General features: G+C 41.1%; 1 protein-coding gene across 3 annotated transcripts in view; it reads right to left on the bottom strand.

Annotated features, from left to right (window-relative positions):
• The window catches only part of Fank1 (fibronectin type III and ankyrin repeat domains 1), a 159,462-nt gene that overhangs the window by 7,768 nt on the left and 133,627 nt on the right, over positions 1-18,067 (bottom strand). For 2 of the 3 annotated variants that reach the window (XM_063244918.1, XM_063244920.1), the window contains exons 3-6: positions 15,617-15,741; positions 9,414-9,495; positions 8,399-8,473; positions 3,091-3,156 (exon numbers count right to left, since the gene is read on the bottom strand). In XM_063244918.1, the coding sequence (XP_063100988.1) occupies positions 3,091-3,156; positions 8,399-8,473; positions 9,414-9,495; positions 15,617-15,741 (348 nt within the window). Of the gene's footprint in view, positions 1-3,090; positions 3,157-8,398; positions 8,474-9,413; positions 9,496-15,616; positions 15,742-17,241; positions 17,345-18,067 lie in introns of those variants that run through there. The other variant, XM_063244919.1, reaches the window with a different exon arrangement.

The following is an 18,067-nucleotide window of genomic DNA, read 5'->3' as shown; positions in this document are numbered from 1 at the left end:
CCGGCTTGACAGGTAGTATTTTTTAATCACTATCAAAGCTAACCATTTTTTCACTTGGATTATTTTTATTGATTCTACTATAAATTGTCTTTTCATGTAAATTGCTCTTTTCCTACTAAGTTGATTATTTTTTGCAGTGTATGTGTCTTTCTATAATTTCAAGGTGCCAGTCATTTGTCTGTAGCATATACCTGAATCCCCAGATTGTCCTGGAGTCTGTAATTAAGGAGTCTAGAGGAAGGAGCTATGGGGGGGGGTGGTACTGGGAACTGAACCCAGTGGCTTTGCACCATGCTACATTTCTATCACTATTATTATTTTTTTGAAACAGGGTCTAGCTAAGTTTACAGCCTGACCTCAAAGTTGAGCTCCTCCTGCTTCAGCCTCTTTAGTTTTTTTTTTTTTATGTGTGACATACTCTTAGTTTTTTTTTTTTATGAGTACAATTTAGATATACATAATAACATTCATCATGGGAAACCTGCACCTATACACAATATATCTTGCTTCTTTTATCCCCAATTCCCCTCACTATCTTCAACCTCTCTTTCCCTCCTTATTCACAAAAGCTTTATTTCCAATTTTTTCTTCTATTCTTTTTTTTTTTCTTGTCCCTTCCCTTGTTCCCATTCTCTTCCTATTTCCCAGCATCTATTATGTTTTGGTCCTTTTTTATACTTTCAGTTTGTCACACCAGATAAACAATGCAGTATTTAAACAAGATATACAGTTCATCTTTTCCTTAGTGATTTAACTTTTATGCCTTTCACATTACAGTATTACATAAGTATAATGCCCTGCTTTCTAGCAGTTCATGAGCTTTTACATTTAATTCTTCCTTCATCTAGAATTTATTTTGGTATATGCTTTAAGGCCAAGATTTGCCTAATTTTTTTTCTTCAAATAACTTATTTTCTTAAAACCTTCATGGATTTGTATTTCTTTCATTATCCTATCCGCCTGCGTTCTTATTGTTTTTGTGTTGTTTTGTTTTGCTTTGCTTTGCTTTGTTTTAGAGACAGGTTCTTTCTATGTAGTCCAGGCTAGGCTTGAACCCATGGTGCTCCTCCTGTCTCAGCCTCTCCAGTGCACAGGTGTGCACCACCAGTTTGGCTCCTGTCTGTTTCTTGACTTCTCTCATGAGCCTCACTAATTTAGAAAAGAAATTTGCCCACACTATGAATAACACTAGCTAATTATCTGAGGTGACTTTTTAAAATAAAAACTGTATGGTGGCAAGCACGAGGGCACATGCCTGTAATCCCCGCACTCTGGGAGGATGAGGTAAGAGGGTCATAAATTCAATCCCTGCCTGGGCGACTTAGTGACTTAGCAAGACCTTGTCTCAAAATAAAAACAGCTGAGGATGTAGCTCAGTGCAAGGGCCCTGGCTTCCATCCCTAGTTTTTAAAAATATATACACTTTAACTTGTAAAGGGGCTCAGTAGCACCCAGTTTTTATTTTCAACTTTAATCTACTGATTGGCAGTGTTTTATTAGAAATTTCCTAGTACTAAATTTCTTTATCCTCTCCTAATCCCCTTTTAATTGGGAAGGAAAAATTTTATGAGCACCTACAAACACATAAATAGCTTTTTTTTTTTTACTATCAGATTTTAGCAATAAAGTTATGATTTATAGCTTTTCAGCTTCCCCTCTGTTCTGGAAAGGTTCCAGGTTATTACAGGTGCACAAAAATCTGAACAAACTCCCTGGTAGGACAGGTAAGCCACAATGCCTGAACTTGAGTACTTTGGTAAATTTTCGAATTTCTTACATGGATATTTGTTATTTCAAATTTTCTGATTCTTAGATTGTATTTAGTGCTTTAAGTTTTCTCCAAAAAAAGTACCCTTTTCAATATTATCAAATCTATTGGACACAAATGTACCGTTTCTTTACAGAATTAAATTTCCTCTACTACTACTGGGATGTCTGTGCCCTTTTGAATTTCTAATTTTTCTTCTTTTTTCTTAGATTTACAAAAAAATTGGTCTGTTTCATCCTACAAGCTTTTGTAAAGAGCCAACTCTTACATTTCTCAAATAATCTTTCATTTTTGATTAATCATTTTCATTTTCTTTCCCTTTTTCTACATCCTCTACGTTTTTTCTTTTTCCTTTATAAAGTGACACTCTGCTTTTTGAATTTCGTGGGTCAATATTCCAAATTAACCTAAGAATTATTTATAAAATGCTTTTTAAATCTGTCTTTTAGTGTTGTTATTTAAAATCTGTTCTTGTGTTATGTCTGAGAAATGGAATGGAGAGGATTTCCGATTTTGGAAATTAATTGATGTTTCCTTGATCTCCTATATAGCATGAAAGATACTTACATGTGTGTATTATGTGCTTGTGAGAAGAAAGTCTGCATTTTGTGCCCGGTTCTACCTGAACATCAAGTACAGTACCTGGTGTCTCGTCATCATTTAACAAGTACTGGCTGGCTGAATTAATTAATTACATGTATTGTGAGAGCAGTAAGTATTTATGTCTCTAGAAGACATTCTTTCTAGCCAGGCGCAGTAGTGTATAGCTGGAATACTAACACTTGAGTAGGCAGAGGCAAGAGGTTAAGTTTGAGCCAGCCTGAGTTACATAACAAGACCTTGACTCAAAAAGACCAAAACAACCTTTTTGCCTATCCTTGGCAAGTATGGATGAAACCTCAGATAAGTTCTGTGGTTGTGTTGTTGATGCAACTTGTCGATTGCTTCTCTATAAACAGCTGGGATTCTTGTTAAAAAAAAAAAAAGTGGGCTGAAATGCAATAAATGACCTAAGAAAGGAATGAAGTGCCCAGGGCAGGTACTCACAACCCAGGGCCCAGCACTGAGCCTGCTTTCATAGCCAGCACTGACTGAGCTGGAGAAGGTAGACACATCGTAACTGATGCTTGCAAATCCCCAGACAAGAAAAGATAAATGAACGGCCAGCTTTTGTCCTCACCATCTTTCCTTTGGGACCTACTCAGCTCTCAGAGCTGTCAAAAGAAACAAAATGTCCTGGAAATTCAAAACCCTCTGGGCACATGGCTTGTGCCACAAAGGTACCCAAGAACATGGGCACATTTTAGGCACCCTCCTCCTACCTGTCCTTGCCACTTCCATTCTTCAGATTCACGTCTGTGCCGTTGGAAACTAAGAGTTTTACGAGCCTAAAAGAAACAACGGTAAAAGTAGTGAGGTAGGTCATTTTAAAGGCTTGGAACCCAAGAGAACCTGGTAAAAAATCAGTACTGAGACAATGCAGGCACGTCTTTGCAAAATACCAACTTGATGACTTTGTTTCTAATTACGTAACTCTTACAGTGCAGTACAGAAATACATTACAGTGAAACCACAGTGCTGTAGTATACAGTACAATCAGCAAAAATTATAGTATTGTACTATGGAAGAAGCCACCACCCACTGTGTTCTCTCCTTCATGGTGGCCTCTTGTAACAAGGTGTACTGCTTTTCCTACTTTTTTTTGTGATCAAAATGCCCTTTACACTTTCCCCCTAGATGGACTTTTCTTTCTCAGGGCGTTGTTTCATCCTGGTTAGTTCACCTCTTCATTAGTAAGGTCCGTCACAGAATCATCCACATGGGCTCTGCCATGTTTGTTTTCTACTGTCCTTGTGGTCACCAGAAATCTCACCCTTATTCACAGACCTTAACCCTCCCATTATAAGGAACATGTGAGCATCCTCCCTGTTTTATTTTGAATCAGGCTAGATCCTTTTCTTGTTTCTTCTGACCAAATGCAGGTAATTTAGAGATGTGTGCCTGATGGCCTGAGCAGAAGGAGAGAACAGCCAGGAAAGCTAAACTCAAGTGACTGTGAGTCAAATGCAGAGCCATCTTTTTTTCTTCGGATTTTTAAAGATTTTTTTTTCTTTAAAAAAAAAAAAGGTTCCGCCTATTGCCTTAAAGAAAGTACCAAAGTCTTTATGATGGGGCAAATATAAGAGATACGGCTGCTCAAACGGCTCAACTGTGCTTAAGTAAGCAATCAAGTGGCTCAAAATGGAGACAAAAAGGCCTCAGTAGGGCTTTCTTCTATGCTTCTATAAAAGATGCTGGCATCATCCCAGCTTCAGAGATGTTGGTCTATTGAAAACTCGAGTCTCAAAAGGGACTTTTCACTGTCTCAAATAGGGTCTCCTCCTTCTGCATGGGACACTAAGGATCCAAGACCTGGTTATCCCTCTTTCTCTAGGCCCAAGATGCACCATGGAAAACTTCATAAACTTCATGAAACTTCATGAACCACACTCCCCAAGGATTCCACTGACCTCACTGCTAGGCTGTGTCCTTAATCAGTGAGAAAGATTTGACCCTAACCATGTGAAAAAAGGTATCTTTGCAATTCTAAATCTACTACTGCAATACTGTTTGGATTCAATATAAACTAGGAAATGGTGAGAGGTGGGTACAAGATGAAAGTTTAAACTACAAGACTTTTCCAGTTAAATTGTTTCTGCTTAAAACATAGTGGAATAAAATCCCTTATGCTTTTGTGAACTTTTATCTCAGGAAAAGCCCAGAAACTATGGTATTAAGAGTGGTCCTGAGGAAGAGAGAGAGATCCTGTCCTTGGATTCCCACCTGTGTCTCGGGGCATATGGGTGTTTCCTATTTTTTGAATGATGACAACCATTCTGGAGTTCTCGTCAACCTCCTTATATCCTAAGGCCAGCAAATCAGTCGCATCCCCTCCAAGTGCCTCAAGAACTCCACTAGAGCCCGGTGCCCCAGAGGAAGCCAACATTCCTCAGCTCCCTCATCATGCTTCTCAGACAGGCTTAAGTCCCACTAAATACACACAAACAGCTCTCGACTCCGTAGGAGGTACTCAGAGTGGTGATTCTACTCCTCTAACTCACAACTCACCCTGCTCCTAAGAGAGGTCCCAGGAGCTGCTAGAGTTCAGGTTTGCTCTTCGGTTGCAATGCAGTTGCATTGAAAAGCAACACAAAGGATGGCTAGGCCAAGTATTAGAGGATCCTAGTAATCCTGCAGATGGCTTTAAACATTTAACCCTCACTTTTGACTTATCATGGTGAGATTCATCTTGGCCACTTTTTGTGCCCCAGATAAAAGTTCAAAAATCCTAAAAGAGGCTAATAACTATGCAAGTGAGCAAAAGGGTTTTTTGTTTGTTTGCTTGTTTATTGGTATGGAGAATCAAACTCAGGACCTTGTACTTGCCAAGCGTGCTATAGCCCCAGCCCAGGAATATGCTTTAAAAAGGGAAGAAAAGCATCTTAGAGAGACCATTGTTCCTTTTACAGAACCAAACTGGAGTGGGCATGGTGGTGCATAAGTGTAATCCCAGCACTCAGGAAGCTGAGGCAGTAGAATCATTGAGCATTTGAGACCAGCCTGGACTACAAAGTGAGTTCAAGGCTACCCTGAACTGCATAGTAAGATCCTGTCTCAAAACACTCTCACACACACACACACACACACACACACACACACACACACACAGAACCAAACTGAAACAATAATACTAGTTAGGGATAGAAAATGATACTGATATGATGGCTACTCTTTCTATAGGAATGAAAAGGTACATCAAGAAATCTGTTAATTGTAATAGTGAATGGGGTGATAGAGGACAACGGAAAATCTAGCTGTCCCAATAGCTGCACAGTAAAAGTCTTTTGTAAATATACAAACACAGATCCATCTTCCAGGGAGAGAGGGACACTGGTGGGACATAATTTCATTTGTCAGTTGGCTCCACATATTCAGAACAAATTAGAGAAACTTCAAATGGAAACTGAGACACCTATGCCCAATTGCTGGACATGGCCTTTTCTGTGTTCACCAATCAGAATCTACAGGCAGGTCAAAAGAGAAAAGCTAGAATTCTGTTTTTTGACTTTTTTCTCTGGAAAACCCTCCCTGGATCTATAGCCATAGTTGAAGTCAAGGGGGTCACTAGGCAGAGATTCTTTACTCCTCCTTTGATGTGTCATTCTGAAGGCTAAATGCTTAACCACGAGTTTCTAATTGTCCCACACTGCTCCTTTCCTAGGAAGAGATTTACTAGTAAAAGTGGAGGCAATTCTCAAATTCTGATAAAGGCCAAAACGGATTTTATCTGTCGGGAATATCCTAGGTCTCCCTGACCTAACTAGCCAACAAGTAGAACCTACTGCATGATATAATAAAATACCTGAGTCAAGAAATCCCTTCTTCTACCTATCAGAAAAGACAGAAACTGCTTTGAGTGTCTAAGTTAGATGGAGTGGCTTCTGGATGACCATCATGTTTGAGGCAATAGCAGCTACAGTTATACTAACAGAGGAAACTGCAAAACTAACTTTAGGACAGAAACTACAAGTACTGCTTCCCCATCAAGTCAGAGCAATTCTTGAGACTAAAGGTTACTTGAGGTTAACAGGGGAATAGGTTGCCAAGTATCAGGCCATGCTCTTAGACACCCCTGAGGTTGTTATAAAAACTCACACGTCTCTTAATTCTGCCTCTCTGATACATACAGGTCCGGAAGTTAGCCACTCTTGCAAATAACTAATTTCCCAGACCTATGAAGTAGGCAGGATATCGGTGTAACATCTCTCTGGGAAATCAAAAGGCTGATAGGGAGGCAAGAAGGATAGCCCTACAACCCCTCAAGACCTTAGCCTTATAGTCAGTAGCTGAGAAACCACTATGGTCTTTCCTCAAGGGACATAGTGACAAACCCTAAAAATCCTATATGGGAAATGGTCCATAGAATTTACACAGGACTAAGAAGAAAGCTATTCTTGAGAACTTCTGGAAGACCTGAGGCTCCTCTTCGGAAAGCAAGACTCCAGCATCAAACTGGGTGCCGATAATTAGTCATTAATGACCCTAACCCACCACATTTTAAATGGGCACCTGTCCTGAGGCTCCTGTTTTTAATTAGATCTATTATGTGGGTAATCTTCCTAAGGTTATGTTTCTCAGGCTCTCAATAGTGTATCTAACCTCCTCTTTGCTATACTTTGTCCTCCACAACAAGTATAGACATCTGACCTGCTCCTCATATTTGGGCTTTACATCGCAAACATAATAATAAAGTCACTTTCTTTTTTCCATCAATCAGACAACTCAACAGTTACTAACTCTCTTCTCATTTTCTGAGCTTTTTTTTTTTTTCTTTAACCCAGGCAGTGAGCCACAACACCGCAAGGTAGTAAGAGGACACATAATCCCCAGTAGTTAGAGCTAACTGCTGCTTTCAGCAGGAAGCAGCTATATGAAGATGGAGACTTCCACTCCCTCAGCACCCCATAAAAAATTATGGGTATGTGTGTTTCTCAAGGAGAAATGAGATAGGAGATCAGGGGCTGGCTGGAGAAGTAGGCATCACCTGTTAATTATAAACCCCAGGACACATGCACAGAAGAGTTCCCAAAGCTCTACACATGGACTTCTTGCAAGAACTGGAGCAGGTATTTGCTAGGAGGGCCTAGACTTGATATCAGTTTGAGGAGTGGGTGATACAAAAAGGACAGTCCACACTGAGTTTCTGCCACTGTGTTCTCTATTGTATAGTGGCCCATTCGCATGTGGTAGGGTGTACTTCTTTTCGTACTTTTACTTGGCCCACACTCACTCTGCAGTTTCCTACCTTTAATAATATCCTGCTATCATTTAAAAAGGGGGCAACAGCAGCCACCCTAAGGTTGTACCATTGCTCACATTTCTGCTGTGTACGTTCAAACGCGTGTGGTAAGTCCGAGCAGCAAGTGTCAGGTCCAAACAGCTGTTAAACAGGCAGGTTGTTAAATGAGGACTATCTGTATTCAAGAGTGGAAACTGCTGCTCCACACCAGACAGATTGCTACCCTTCACAGTATATGAACTACTCATTAAAATCTAACTAACCCACATGACACAAATTAGATTATCAAAAAAACTCATTTTAATGACCATTTTTATATATTTTCAAATGACAATAAATGAAAACATATTTCTTTTTTAATTGGCACTGTAATTAAAATATAAATATGATTAAAAATAAGATGTTAGCATTTATGCCTAACTCTGTGCAACAGTTAAAGGATAAATATGGCATCAAAATTATATTTTGGCAATCTCTCGTGACATTTGCATTCCAGAATCCCCTCACCCAGTTTTGTTTTGTTTAAAGAAATTGAAATTTCAATTGTTCATGTTCCCAGGACATAAAAGATACATTTTGCGCATCTCTCCCCTAATATGGTTATACATTTTACATTTTTCCTGCATATTAACCTTATGATTAAAGCAGCTGAGTTTGGAAGCCATTATATGGCACAGTTTGGAAAAAAGGAACTGGATTCCCCTTCAGTTTTACTCCCTCCCATCCCCATCCAGACTGAGAGAAATAAAGAGTTTAACCAACCCTCAAATAAGCAAAGAAGAGAGCTATACCTGGTGTATCCTTTCTGGGCAGCGACCATCAGAGCAGTAAAGCCAAACTTATTGGGAACATCAACTTTAACATGGCTTGGGGAAAACAGAGAAAGAGATTAACATGCTTATCATAGCTCCATGTAACTGGTGGCTACAAATGGTTACAGCAGAGGCTAAAATAGTTCATTTTGCCAAGTCTCAAGTTCTTGTAGGCTAGTGAAGGCAAACCTTTTAGAGCTTACAGTAACAGTACCCTGCAGGATGCATGCCACAGTTCGCTTCCACTGTTGTAGGTCTCTTTGACGGACATAGCCTCTTAAAGTTAGCTGAGGACAGTGTCTTCACTGCAGACCTCGATAGCTGCACTGAGCATGCGAGCATATTGATAGAAACTTGCATTTTACCTTTGACCCTCCTCGTTTAATAGGTATAAAATGATGCCCCTCAAAGGGAAAAGCAGAGCTTTTAGTCATCTTAGGAGACTGGCTTTGGTGGAAACATTCTCTTCAGATTACAGAGGCCAAATTCACAAGCCACCTGTCTTTTAAGGCACTCAAAACTTGATCCAAAAGGAATCTAAACATCACTTTTGCATTTAGGAGGCAGCTTGAGATGCCTCATCTTCAGTAACTCCAACACACCTCTTTTCTCCAGTGGCTACCAACCTTCTAAATCAGAAAGTAGCTAACTTAGAGACGTCCTAGCTTCATCAGGAATTAGATGTGTGCATTTTGGGGTGAAATTTACCAACTTGCCACAATGTAAGCAAGTGGCAGAAATTATTTTGGAAAATAAGATATGACACATTTGCAAGTTTCTTTTAGATTTCATTAAATAATTATAGACTGTAATATTTACTTGGGGTTTTATAATCCTCATCATTAACTATGTCTTACTAATTCACATCATTCACCTGAAATCAGTTTGGAAAGCAGCTTAAAAGGCATGGGCATTTTTAGGACAACAAAGCTACATCATGTATTTCTATTCTTTTTTTGAGCATTTAAAAAGAAAGCTAGCAGAGATCTCTCACCCTCCTTCAAGTATCTGAATGAGCAAATCTTCATCATTCACATTGACAGCTCGATGAAAGTGCTCGCTACTTATGGGTTCTCCTAAAGAAATTAGATGGAAAGCAGTCATCCAAAATATAATGATAGGAAACTCATTCCTGCTATATTCTCACATGGCCTTCAGTTTTTACTTCTTGTTCACCTTCAAGAAAACATTGGTCTGTTCCTGTAAACATCTTACATTTTCCACTTAACTGCTTCTTTTTTATTGTAAAAGACCCAATTTTCACATATTAGGAGAACATTTAGACTGACCTAAAGGTGTGGGACGTTGTCAAGTTATAAAGTATTGCTTTGAGGCGTTTGATAATAATCCTTGTGGATTTCATATGGCTTAGTAAACATCTCTTCTAAGCAAGGGAAAGCTCAGCAATTGTCACAATATGCTGGGTTTATTTGCTAAAGACCAGCTGAGGTGCTTGAACAACAAAGGACAAGTTTATCTGACATTAAAAGTGGAATTTGTCCATTCTTCCCAGGAATATGATGAATATGTTGACCCTGGGTACCCAAAGCTTGTGCTGGCAGATGGGGTTCATACCCAAGGGAGATGGGAGCACATGAGAAAACCGGATCAGGGAGAAAGCGTGCCAAGTAGTGCAGGGCCAGTAGAGTAAGTCTGAGAAAGACGAAAGACTTAACATTAGTTGCAAATGAGAGTGTGGGAGGGCTTTGCACAGGGCACACACACTCTGCAGGGACAAGAACAAGGCGGGGAGACCCACAGGAGCAGAGTCTCGGGAGGAAGGGCCACCGAAAAGCAGCCCATCCTTTCAAAACATTTGTTTCATTTCCTTCGTATTCCGTGCCTGTCCAATTTTTTTAAATTGTGACGGCTAAGTTTAAAGGAAACACAAGTCAAGCATGTAGAATAGTTCCCAGCACATTGTAAATACCCTGGCACACTTACTCCTGCAGTCAGAGTGATACGAGTGGCCACTGCCATGATCCTGTGCTGCAGCCCACCCTTCACCCACGGCCAACCAGGTACTCAGCATCCGTGCCTACTCTCGCACCACTGTCTGCCTTACAATGGCTTTTGAGGTCATAATTCATGGTCTACAGCCTCTCCCTAGACAGACCTCATGCATTCATTCAACACATACTTGTGAAGTAACTTACATGCCAGATCATACTCTAGGGACTGAGGTCCTACTGAAAATGGGACAAATAGGCACCCCATTCTGATTTACACTGTAGTATTCACTTTCAGCCTGTCACATTCTAAATCCTAAAAGAAAACACCCAATGCCTGCTCCATCATCTGCACTGTACCCCCGACGGCCTCCTAGGGCTCACCACTTGCTTTGTCTCCCTTATAAGGTCGAGCAGGCAGAGGTCAGTCAGCTGCCCTCTTTCTGCTTCTCACAGCAGCGAATCTACTTGGGACATTGGTTTCTGGTTTCCTTAGATGTCCGCCATACAAACTAAACTGTAAAAACTGGGAATGTAGTGGGTCAGAATGGCTTCTGCTGACACTCTCTTTTTTCAGGTAAAAGTCGATTTATGCCACTTTAAGGTTTTTTTTATAATAATTGTGCCTGCTATTTGCTGGTCATTAAAGGATGTGTTAGCCACCTTATACTTCCCTTTCATCATTCTGTGCATATTTTAGATCAAAAGTTTCAAGTAAAACTGTCATGATAAACCATCAAAGGCCAAGGTCCATAGCTGCTCCAAGGGAAATCTGCCCACCCTGCACCCTTCACTGGAGGACTAAGAGATAGTTTTATACTCCCAAGGGCATTGGACAATGTCAGGTGACATTTTAGTTGTCACGGGGGAGGGGTGTTACTAGCAGCTAACAGAGAGGTGCCGGGATACTGCTTAACACCCCCACAGCACACAGCCCAGATTGCCAACAACCAAGAATTATCCAGACCTAAAATGTCAACAGCTTCATGATTGAGAACCTTGGGCTAGATGAAGATGGGCTTAAAGTTCTCTATTATGCGACCCACCCACACTTTAGATGAAGTAAACCAACAAACTATTTCTTTTCCTTTCCAGAAAGGGGAGCTCTGTGTCACCGTAAATGCCTGTTATCCCACCCAACAACTTCATTTATATAGTTCTCAAACTCCCACTACCACTTAAAGCCTGTTACGTGGATAGAATCGCCTAAGCAAGATGTGAAGCTCATCCTCTCTCTTCTTAATTTTAAAATGTGGTGGTATACTAACCTGAATCAAATCCTATTAAGCTGCACACAATGTTTTTAAAACTTTCTTCCACACAAAAACAGACGCAGACAGGTGTCCAAGTTCACCCAAATAGAGATAGACACAGCCAGCTCCTTCCTAAGACCACACCCCTCCTTCTCTAGTGTTTAATAAATGTCAAGATACTTGGCCAATTCACTGTACCCTTCCAGTCTTAATAAAGTTTGACTACAAAGAGACTTCTTAAAGGCAACTCCCCTCTCAAAAGTGTGAATTGAAAGGGGATGCTTAAGAAGCTTCAGAAAATCAAATTTATTGGAGTTTCAAGCACCTGCAGTATCTCAGCATGTCTGCACTGACCACCTCCATTCCATTATCACCCATCTCACCTGTACAGCACGGTTCTCCTGATGAGAACGCTTCCTAGCACATCTCACCAGGAAGCTCTGTAGCATGCAAATGTGGTGAAATGAAATAAGTCCATTTCATGCTCATAAGCTTGAGGACTATTTGCAGGAAAGACCAGGGTACTTTGACATTATGATATAATTAAAATTGCCTCTTCCAATTTCTGCAAGAGGCATTCAGGGCTTCAAAGTGTATTCTGGGAACAAATAGATCCTTCACAAGGTGAAAGGAAGGCAGCACTATTGCTCATCACTCCTTGATTGCTGAGTTTCAGCAAAATAAAGCAAGCACCGTTGGCCAGGATATGAGGGCTCCTACTCAGCATTAAGTCATTCACCCTCCTCCTTCAAACACACTGCGCCCAGGAAAGTAAAGAGGAGCTACAAATCTCCACTGAGAACATGTAAATCAATTGAGGCACAGAAAAGTCTCACAGTTTGCATGAACTTGACTAAGACAGAGGAAAGAAAAGGTCCTTGTTTGCAGTGCACAGCAATTCCTTCTACTCCCACTCCATAGCCAGGAGTCTCAAAGAACAGGAAGGAAATTCCAAGGTAAGCAGTTTAGTATCCTTCCCACCCCAAAACTCTCCAAGACTCCGTGGGTTTGGCCCAAGAAAATGCCACCAGTAAGCCCAAAAAGCTAGGCCTTTGCCTGTGTGGGTTTGATCTTCTAGTGTCTACTCTGAGTGTCACAACTACAAACATCACACTGATGGTGCTCAAATGCTTGTCTGAGCTGGGTGAGATGCATCTGAGCGGGGACACCCACAAGGAGAGTGATCTCTGGGAAGCCATCACTCACTCTGTAAGAGGTTATCTATCTGCAGGCGTGCCCACAGATATTATAGGACGGTGATAACACCTTTCTTGGTGGAATTTAGGTCTTTATTAGAAGCGGTGAATAAATCATGAGCTCACTGGAGAAGACATTTGCCAATTAACAAGTAGCAGCTGTTTTTCTTTCTTTTTAAGGGTTCAGCTGATTAAAATTGTATGCCTCATTTAAGCAAGAGTCTCCATGTACTTTACCTCGGAAGGAAAAAAAAAAGAGGTTGAGCATCCTTTATTCAAACAAAGTATATACTTTTGTGATTCATTAGAACGCTCGCAGACTGAATGCAAATTATCAATCCACAGAAGCATTTTCACTTACTCAGTATAATGTGCTCATTTTTAATTCTTCAGTTAGCATGATCTGCCTCCTTAAGAGAGTCTGCTTCAGATATTATACATATAACAATAGCTAAGGGAGCCAACAGCCAGCCAGCAGAGCCATGTGGTTGCTTTGGGCAGAAGGAAGAGGATATTGGATCCCCATCACCCAACGGGTGGAGGTGGCTGTCGGTTACAGACACTTGTGCTATACTTAACAGTGGACCAGTGCAGAAGACCCACCACACCTGCTTGTCACCAACATGCCCTTGTCATTACTCATGGAAGCAGCAGGACTATAATGACGAATACCTGCAACATGTTTTATGACTGTGTCCCCAAAATCAGCTCGGCAAGAAGGCACACTAGCCATAAACATAATCCTTCTCAGCTGATAGAGGTAGGTTGGTTTCTGTCCTCTAAAAGAGCTCCATAGGGCACAGCAACTCCATAGCTTTGATGAGCTATGAGATCACCATACTTGGCTGCAGAACCAACTTTGTTAGCCTTACCTGGCAAGTTCAAGTGGACTCAGCCTAGTTGGTGAAAAATGGATTTATCTCCCAACAGACATGAGTTCAAGCCAAGAAAACCAGTGTTTCTTTTTCATACTCTTAATGCTGTCTATGGGCCTTAGTTCACCATGCATCCATCTATCAAGGTCCTCCTTCATGCTGACCTAGCTCCCTTTTCCTCTAGAAGCACACATTGTACATGTGAGTCAATAGGCAGACAAACAAGATGAAAGAAGTGTTGTTTGAGGTGGTGAGGCACTGCTTTGGACTGCAGGAAGAGCTGAATCATGTGCATGGAAAAGGAAAGCTACATGAGGAATCCACCCTCACCCCAGATGACTTTGCCCAAGGAGCAGGTCCAACAGGCGGAACGGGATCAGTTTTTCCAGAAAGGAGGGACAATGGCATGAATGCCAGAGTGGCCTAAGACCTGTGGGTGACTGGGGAAGCAGGAGGACTGAACGAAGTAGAGAGGAATCCTAGGAGAGCATCCAGTTGGGTGATCCTTGGAGAGAGACTGTTCAGATGCAAAGTGAATCTGCCAAGTCTCGCCAGCCCTTGCAAAGAGCTCACTGGCTTTCCAGTGGCCAGCCTCCTTTTCCTCCTCCTAAGGACTCCAGAGGCCAACCATCTCCTTTATAAAAAGCAAATGATTTAGCATTTCAGGAACAGGCCTTCCTTCCTGACCTGCATCTCCATAATTGATCATTTCACTTCAAAAGTATTTTCTGAAATTACATTTTTTTTCACAGCCAGCTGAGCATCATTTAGGAATGTATCTAGAATCCCCACTTTGAGCTTTAACTAAACTCTTGCTTTGCTAAACTGAGATCCAATCCCCTTATGCCATGTTTGGAATTGAAAGTATTACAGGCTAACTCAAAATCTACATTACCTTTAGTCGACGCAAAAATTTTCATGAATAAATGCCTAAAGGGTACAATTGAAATTCACAGAAAATGTATACAAGACAAACGCCACGTTGAATGAAATTGAAAAAATAACTTCACTGACAAAAGGAAGATTTCCTTCATGCAACCCAGGAAAAAACTACTCTGTGTTGTCAATGAGTGGGCCACAAAGGATGTTTCTGACCATTTTAATCTGTGCAACACTGTAGCTCAAAGATAATAGTGGACACATACATCTTTAAAATGTTTAATATCAGTTTCACAATCTCAGCTATCTAGGATGCAGAGAGGCAGGAGGAGGATCACCAAGTTTGAGGCCAACCCATACAACTTAGCAAGTTCCTATCTCATAGTAAAAATAAAAATAAAATAAAAGGCCTAGAACATAGCTCAGTGGCAGAACTCCATGCCTAGCATGTGCAAGGACCTGGGTTCAATCCCCAATACTGAAAATAAAAATATTTTCAGTAAATACTGTAAAACTGAGGCCAGGAAGAAGTAGTCTGAGGCACTGTAGCTGGTTTCTCTGGCCACCCCCTCTGCATACCCTCCCTCCAGAGTCCTCTGTGGCTGGGAGCAGTACACTCATGATTCCTCACTCACGATACCCAGAAATCAGTGTCTGTGACCCGTTAGGAGGCAGATTGAGGTCCCAGAGTGAATCGTCTCCGAGCAGACCACCTAACCAAGGACACTCAAACCGGTAGTTTGCTTAGCCCCACCTTCTTTGTTCTCCACCTGAGAAAGGTGGCCCCACCCTTGTGCCAAAGATCCATGAACAGGACATTTCTGGCATAAACATAGGCTCTCTCAGTTTGTGAAAGCATAACTGAATTTTTCTTATGTTATATGTTATGACCAGGTCCAGCCAGTAAACATCATCACGGTGCTTAAAAATTAAATTCTTTCTGCATCTAGTAAAGGGTGGAAACAGCAGAATATTTTAACTTCTAAGTTATTGGTCATCCTCATGTATCTCTAGATAAATGTACATACAGTATTTGTGTACTCACGGGTTGTAGACACTGAGATGACTGGACTGTACTCATATTCTCCAGAGGGGTTGGTGACCTTCAGTCGAAATCTATACAGTGTCCTTGGTTCCAGACCTTCGATAATGTGCTTTGTTGCATATCCCCTGGATAAAAGGAGACATGCATGCTGATAACACCAGATGACCTAATCAACCTTCTAACAGCTTGTAACAAGAGCAGGTGGACAAGACTTTTGAGCACAATCTATTTCTAGTACAGACCTGACCTTCATTTTTTGAACTCCTTGATAACAAAATACATCACATGTGGTACCTCTATCCTTCCTGGCATGTGCCCTCTCTGTCCCACATGACTGAGCCAGTGTCTGGCGCATAGCTGGCATGGAACTGTGTTCTCTGGACAAATAATCACATTAGTCCACACCATTTATCCTCAAATGACAAATTTCAAATGACCTTTGAAAGTTTTGCCTTTAACAGAAAGTCAAATTATTTTTGAGTTTCAAGTGTGGTCTTCAAGTGAGTGAGGCTATCTAACAGACAGCTGTGAACTATCAAAGGCAAAAGACTACTGCAGGGAAAGGGTCTGAAGAAGACGTATGCATGACTGCATGTAGTTTGTTAGTGGCTTATGGCTAGACAGTAGGGAGCACATAAAAAAAGAGCTCTAATATCGTGCAGCATAGGTAAGTCCATCTAGGGCAAAAGTGCTGAACAGTGTTAGAACAGAACTCTGATTAGAGATTGGAAAGCTACACGCCTGCAGAAGGAAAAAATACTGAGCCTAATAATTGGGAGCATGCAAAATGAGCACAAGATGCAGTTAAGCTGCTGGCCTTGTCTGCCCAGAGGATGGGGGGATCCAGCAGATATGGTGGGACTGTACCCCTTTCTTCAGGAGGCAGGTTCCAGGATCCTGGCTTTATCCTGACACACACTGTAGGCCTCTGAGTGTGATAAAGAGTGATACATATTATCTAATATTGCCCCAAAACTCAGTTTTGCTTTGATATCAACAAACTCTGTGGTATCTAACTAAATTTCAGGCACCCCTTTTCTAAATCTGTGTCTCAGTTTTTCCTTCTTCACATTGCAAAGGCTTGACTTTTGACTGGGGAGGGAAAAGAGGAAGAGAATCTATTTCTACATCTTTCTTCTTTCCTGTTCCAATCTAGTTCTTGTTCTCCGTTCTTCAAAACGCCCCACGGCCCCCTATACTCCGGTCTTACCACTGTTTTTCTATTTCATTTTTTTTTCCCTTCCTCAGAGACTAAAACTATGCTTTCAGATTTACAACCAACTTTTTCAAGGACATTTCCATGCAACTTGATAAACTTGTTTCCTGCTGAGAGGAGCCAGCAGTGGGGAAGTCAAGAAGGGTGAGGAAGGGACAGATGAGTTAGGCTGAAATGATTGAGCTGGAGTATCACAACTGAGGAAAGACAGCTTGCCTGGACCTGAGGCTTCAGGTCTGCTGTGACAGTCATGCTAGCACCTCACATATTACTCAGACAGCTTTCTCACTCACCCCAAGAGCCCACTGAAAGAATAGGGCTGGAGATTACACCACTGCCCACTCTAGAGGGAAGAGCACCTCTAAGGAAGAAGGCAGAAGGTCTTTTAACTCCCTTCTGCCAAACTCACCCATCAGACAAGTAATTCTTGGGCTGTAAGAAGCAAGTAATGGCTCTCCCCATTCCAGCTGCGCTTGGAGAACTGTGGAGTTTCCAGCAAGCAGGCAGGCACACAGTGTCCCTGGAGCCCAGCTTATCTGGAACTACGGAGTTCTAAACAGGCAGAAGAGGGCCACTGGTTCTAGAGGCCCAGCAGCCTAGGGGAACTGGGTGCCAGAGTCACAGGAGCTGTGAACATAGAAGTGGATTTCCAACAGACCCTGAGGAAGCTTTCGAATAACACTTGAAACAAAGAAATATAGGAAAATGACAAAATGAAAGACCAAATTACAACCTCAAATCTCTAGCCCATCTAAAGAAACCCTAGGAACGATGTATATAGAAGAAAATATATGCCATACACCTCAAATATCGGACATAATAGCTACTGAAATTAACAAGCAACTCCAGGAAGCTTTAAAGGAATTCAAACTCAAAATAATCTCCCAGGTAAAAGAAGAAATGATAAAAGAAATTAAAGAGATCCTGAATATATCTAAAGAAAACACAGTTAAAAAATTGGAGGAACTAAACAAAAAGATAGAATCCCTAGATGAGCAATATAAGAAACAAACAGAATACATAAAGCAGATGCACAGAGATATACAGAAAACAAAAAACTCCACTGAAAGCTGTAAAAACCACCTCAATGAAAGTGAAGATAGAATTTCAGACCTTGAAGACAGGATTGCAGCTAGTAAACAGGAAAGGAAAGATCTTTTAAAAATAACAAGGAATCAGAAAATAACAATTCAACAACTTCAAGATGATGCAAAGAAAAATAACATAGGATTGAT

This window comes from Cavia porcellus, unplaced genomic scaffold (genome assembly GCF_034190915.1).
Source record: "Cavia porcellus strain 051 isolate PalLab524CR breed Dunkin Hartley unplaced genomic scaffold, mCavPor4.1 scaffold_2, whole genome shotgun sequence".
In the NCBI taxonomy this organism is placed as follows: domain Eukaryota; kingdom Metazoa; phylum Chordata; class Mammalia; order Rodentia; family Caviidae; genus Cavia; species Cavia porcellus.
The sequence above is the reverse complement of the archived record's forward strand: the minus strand, read 5'-3'. Positions and strand labels throughout refer to the sequence as shown.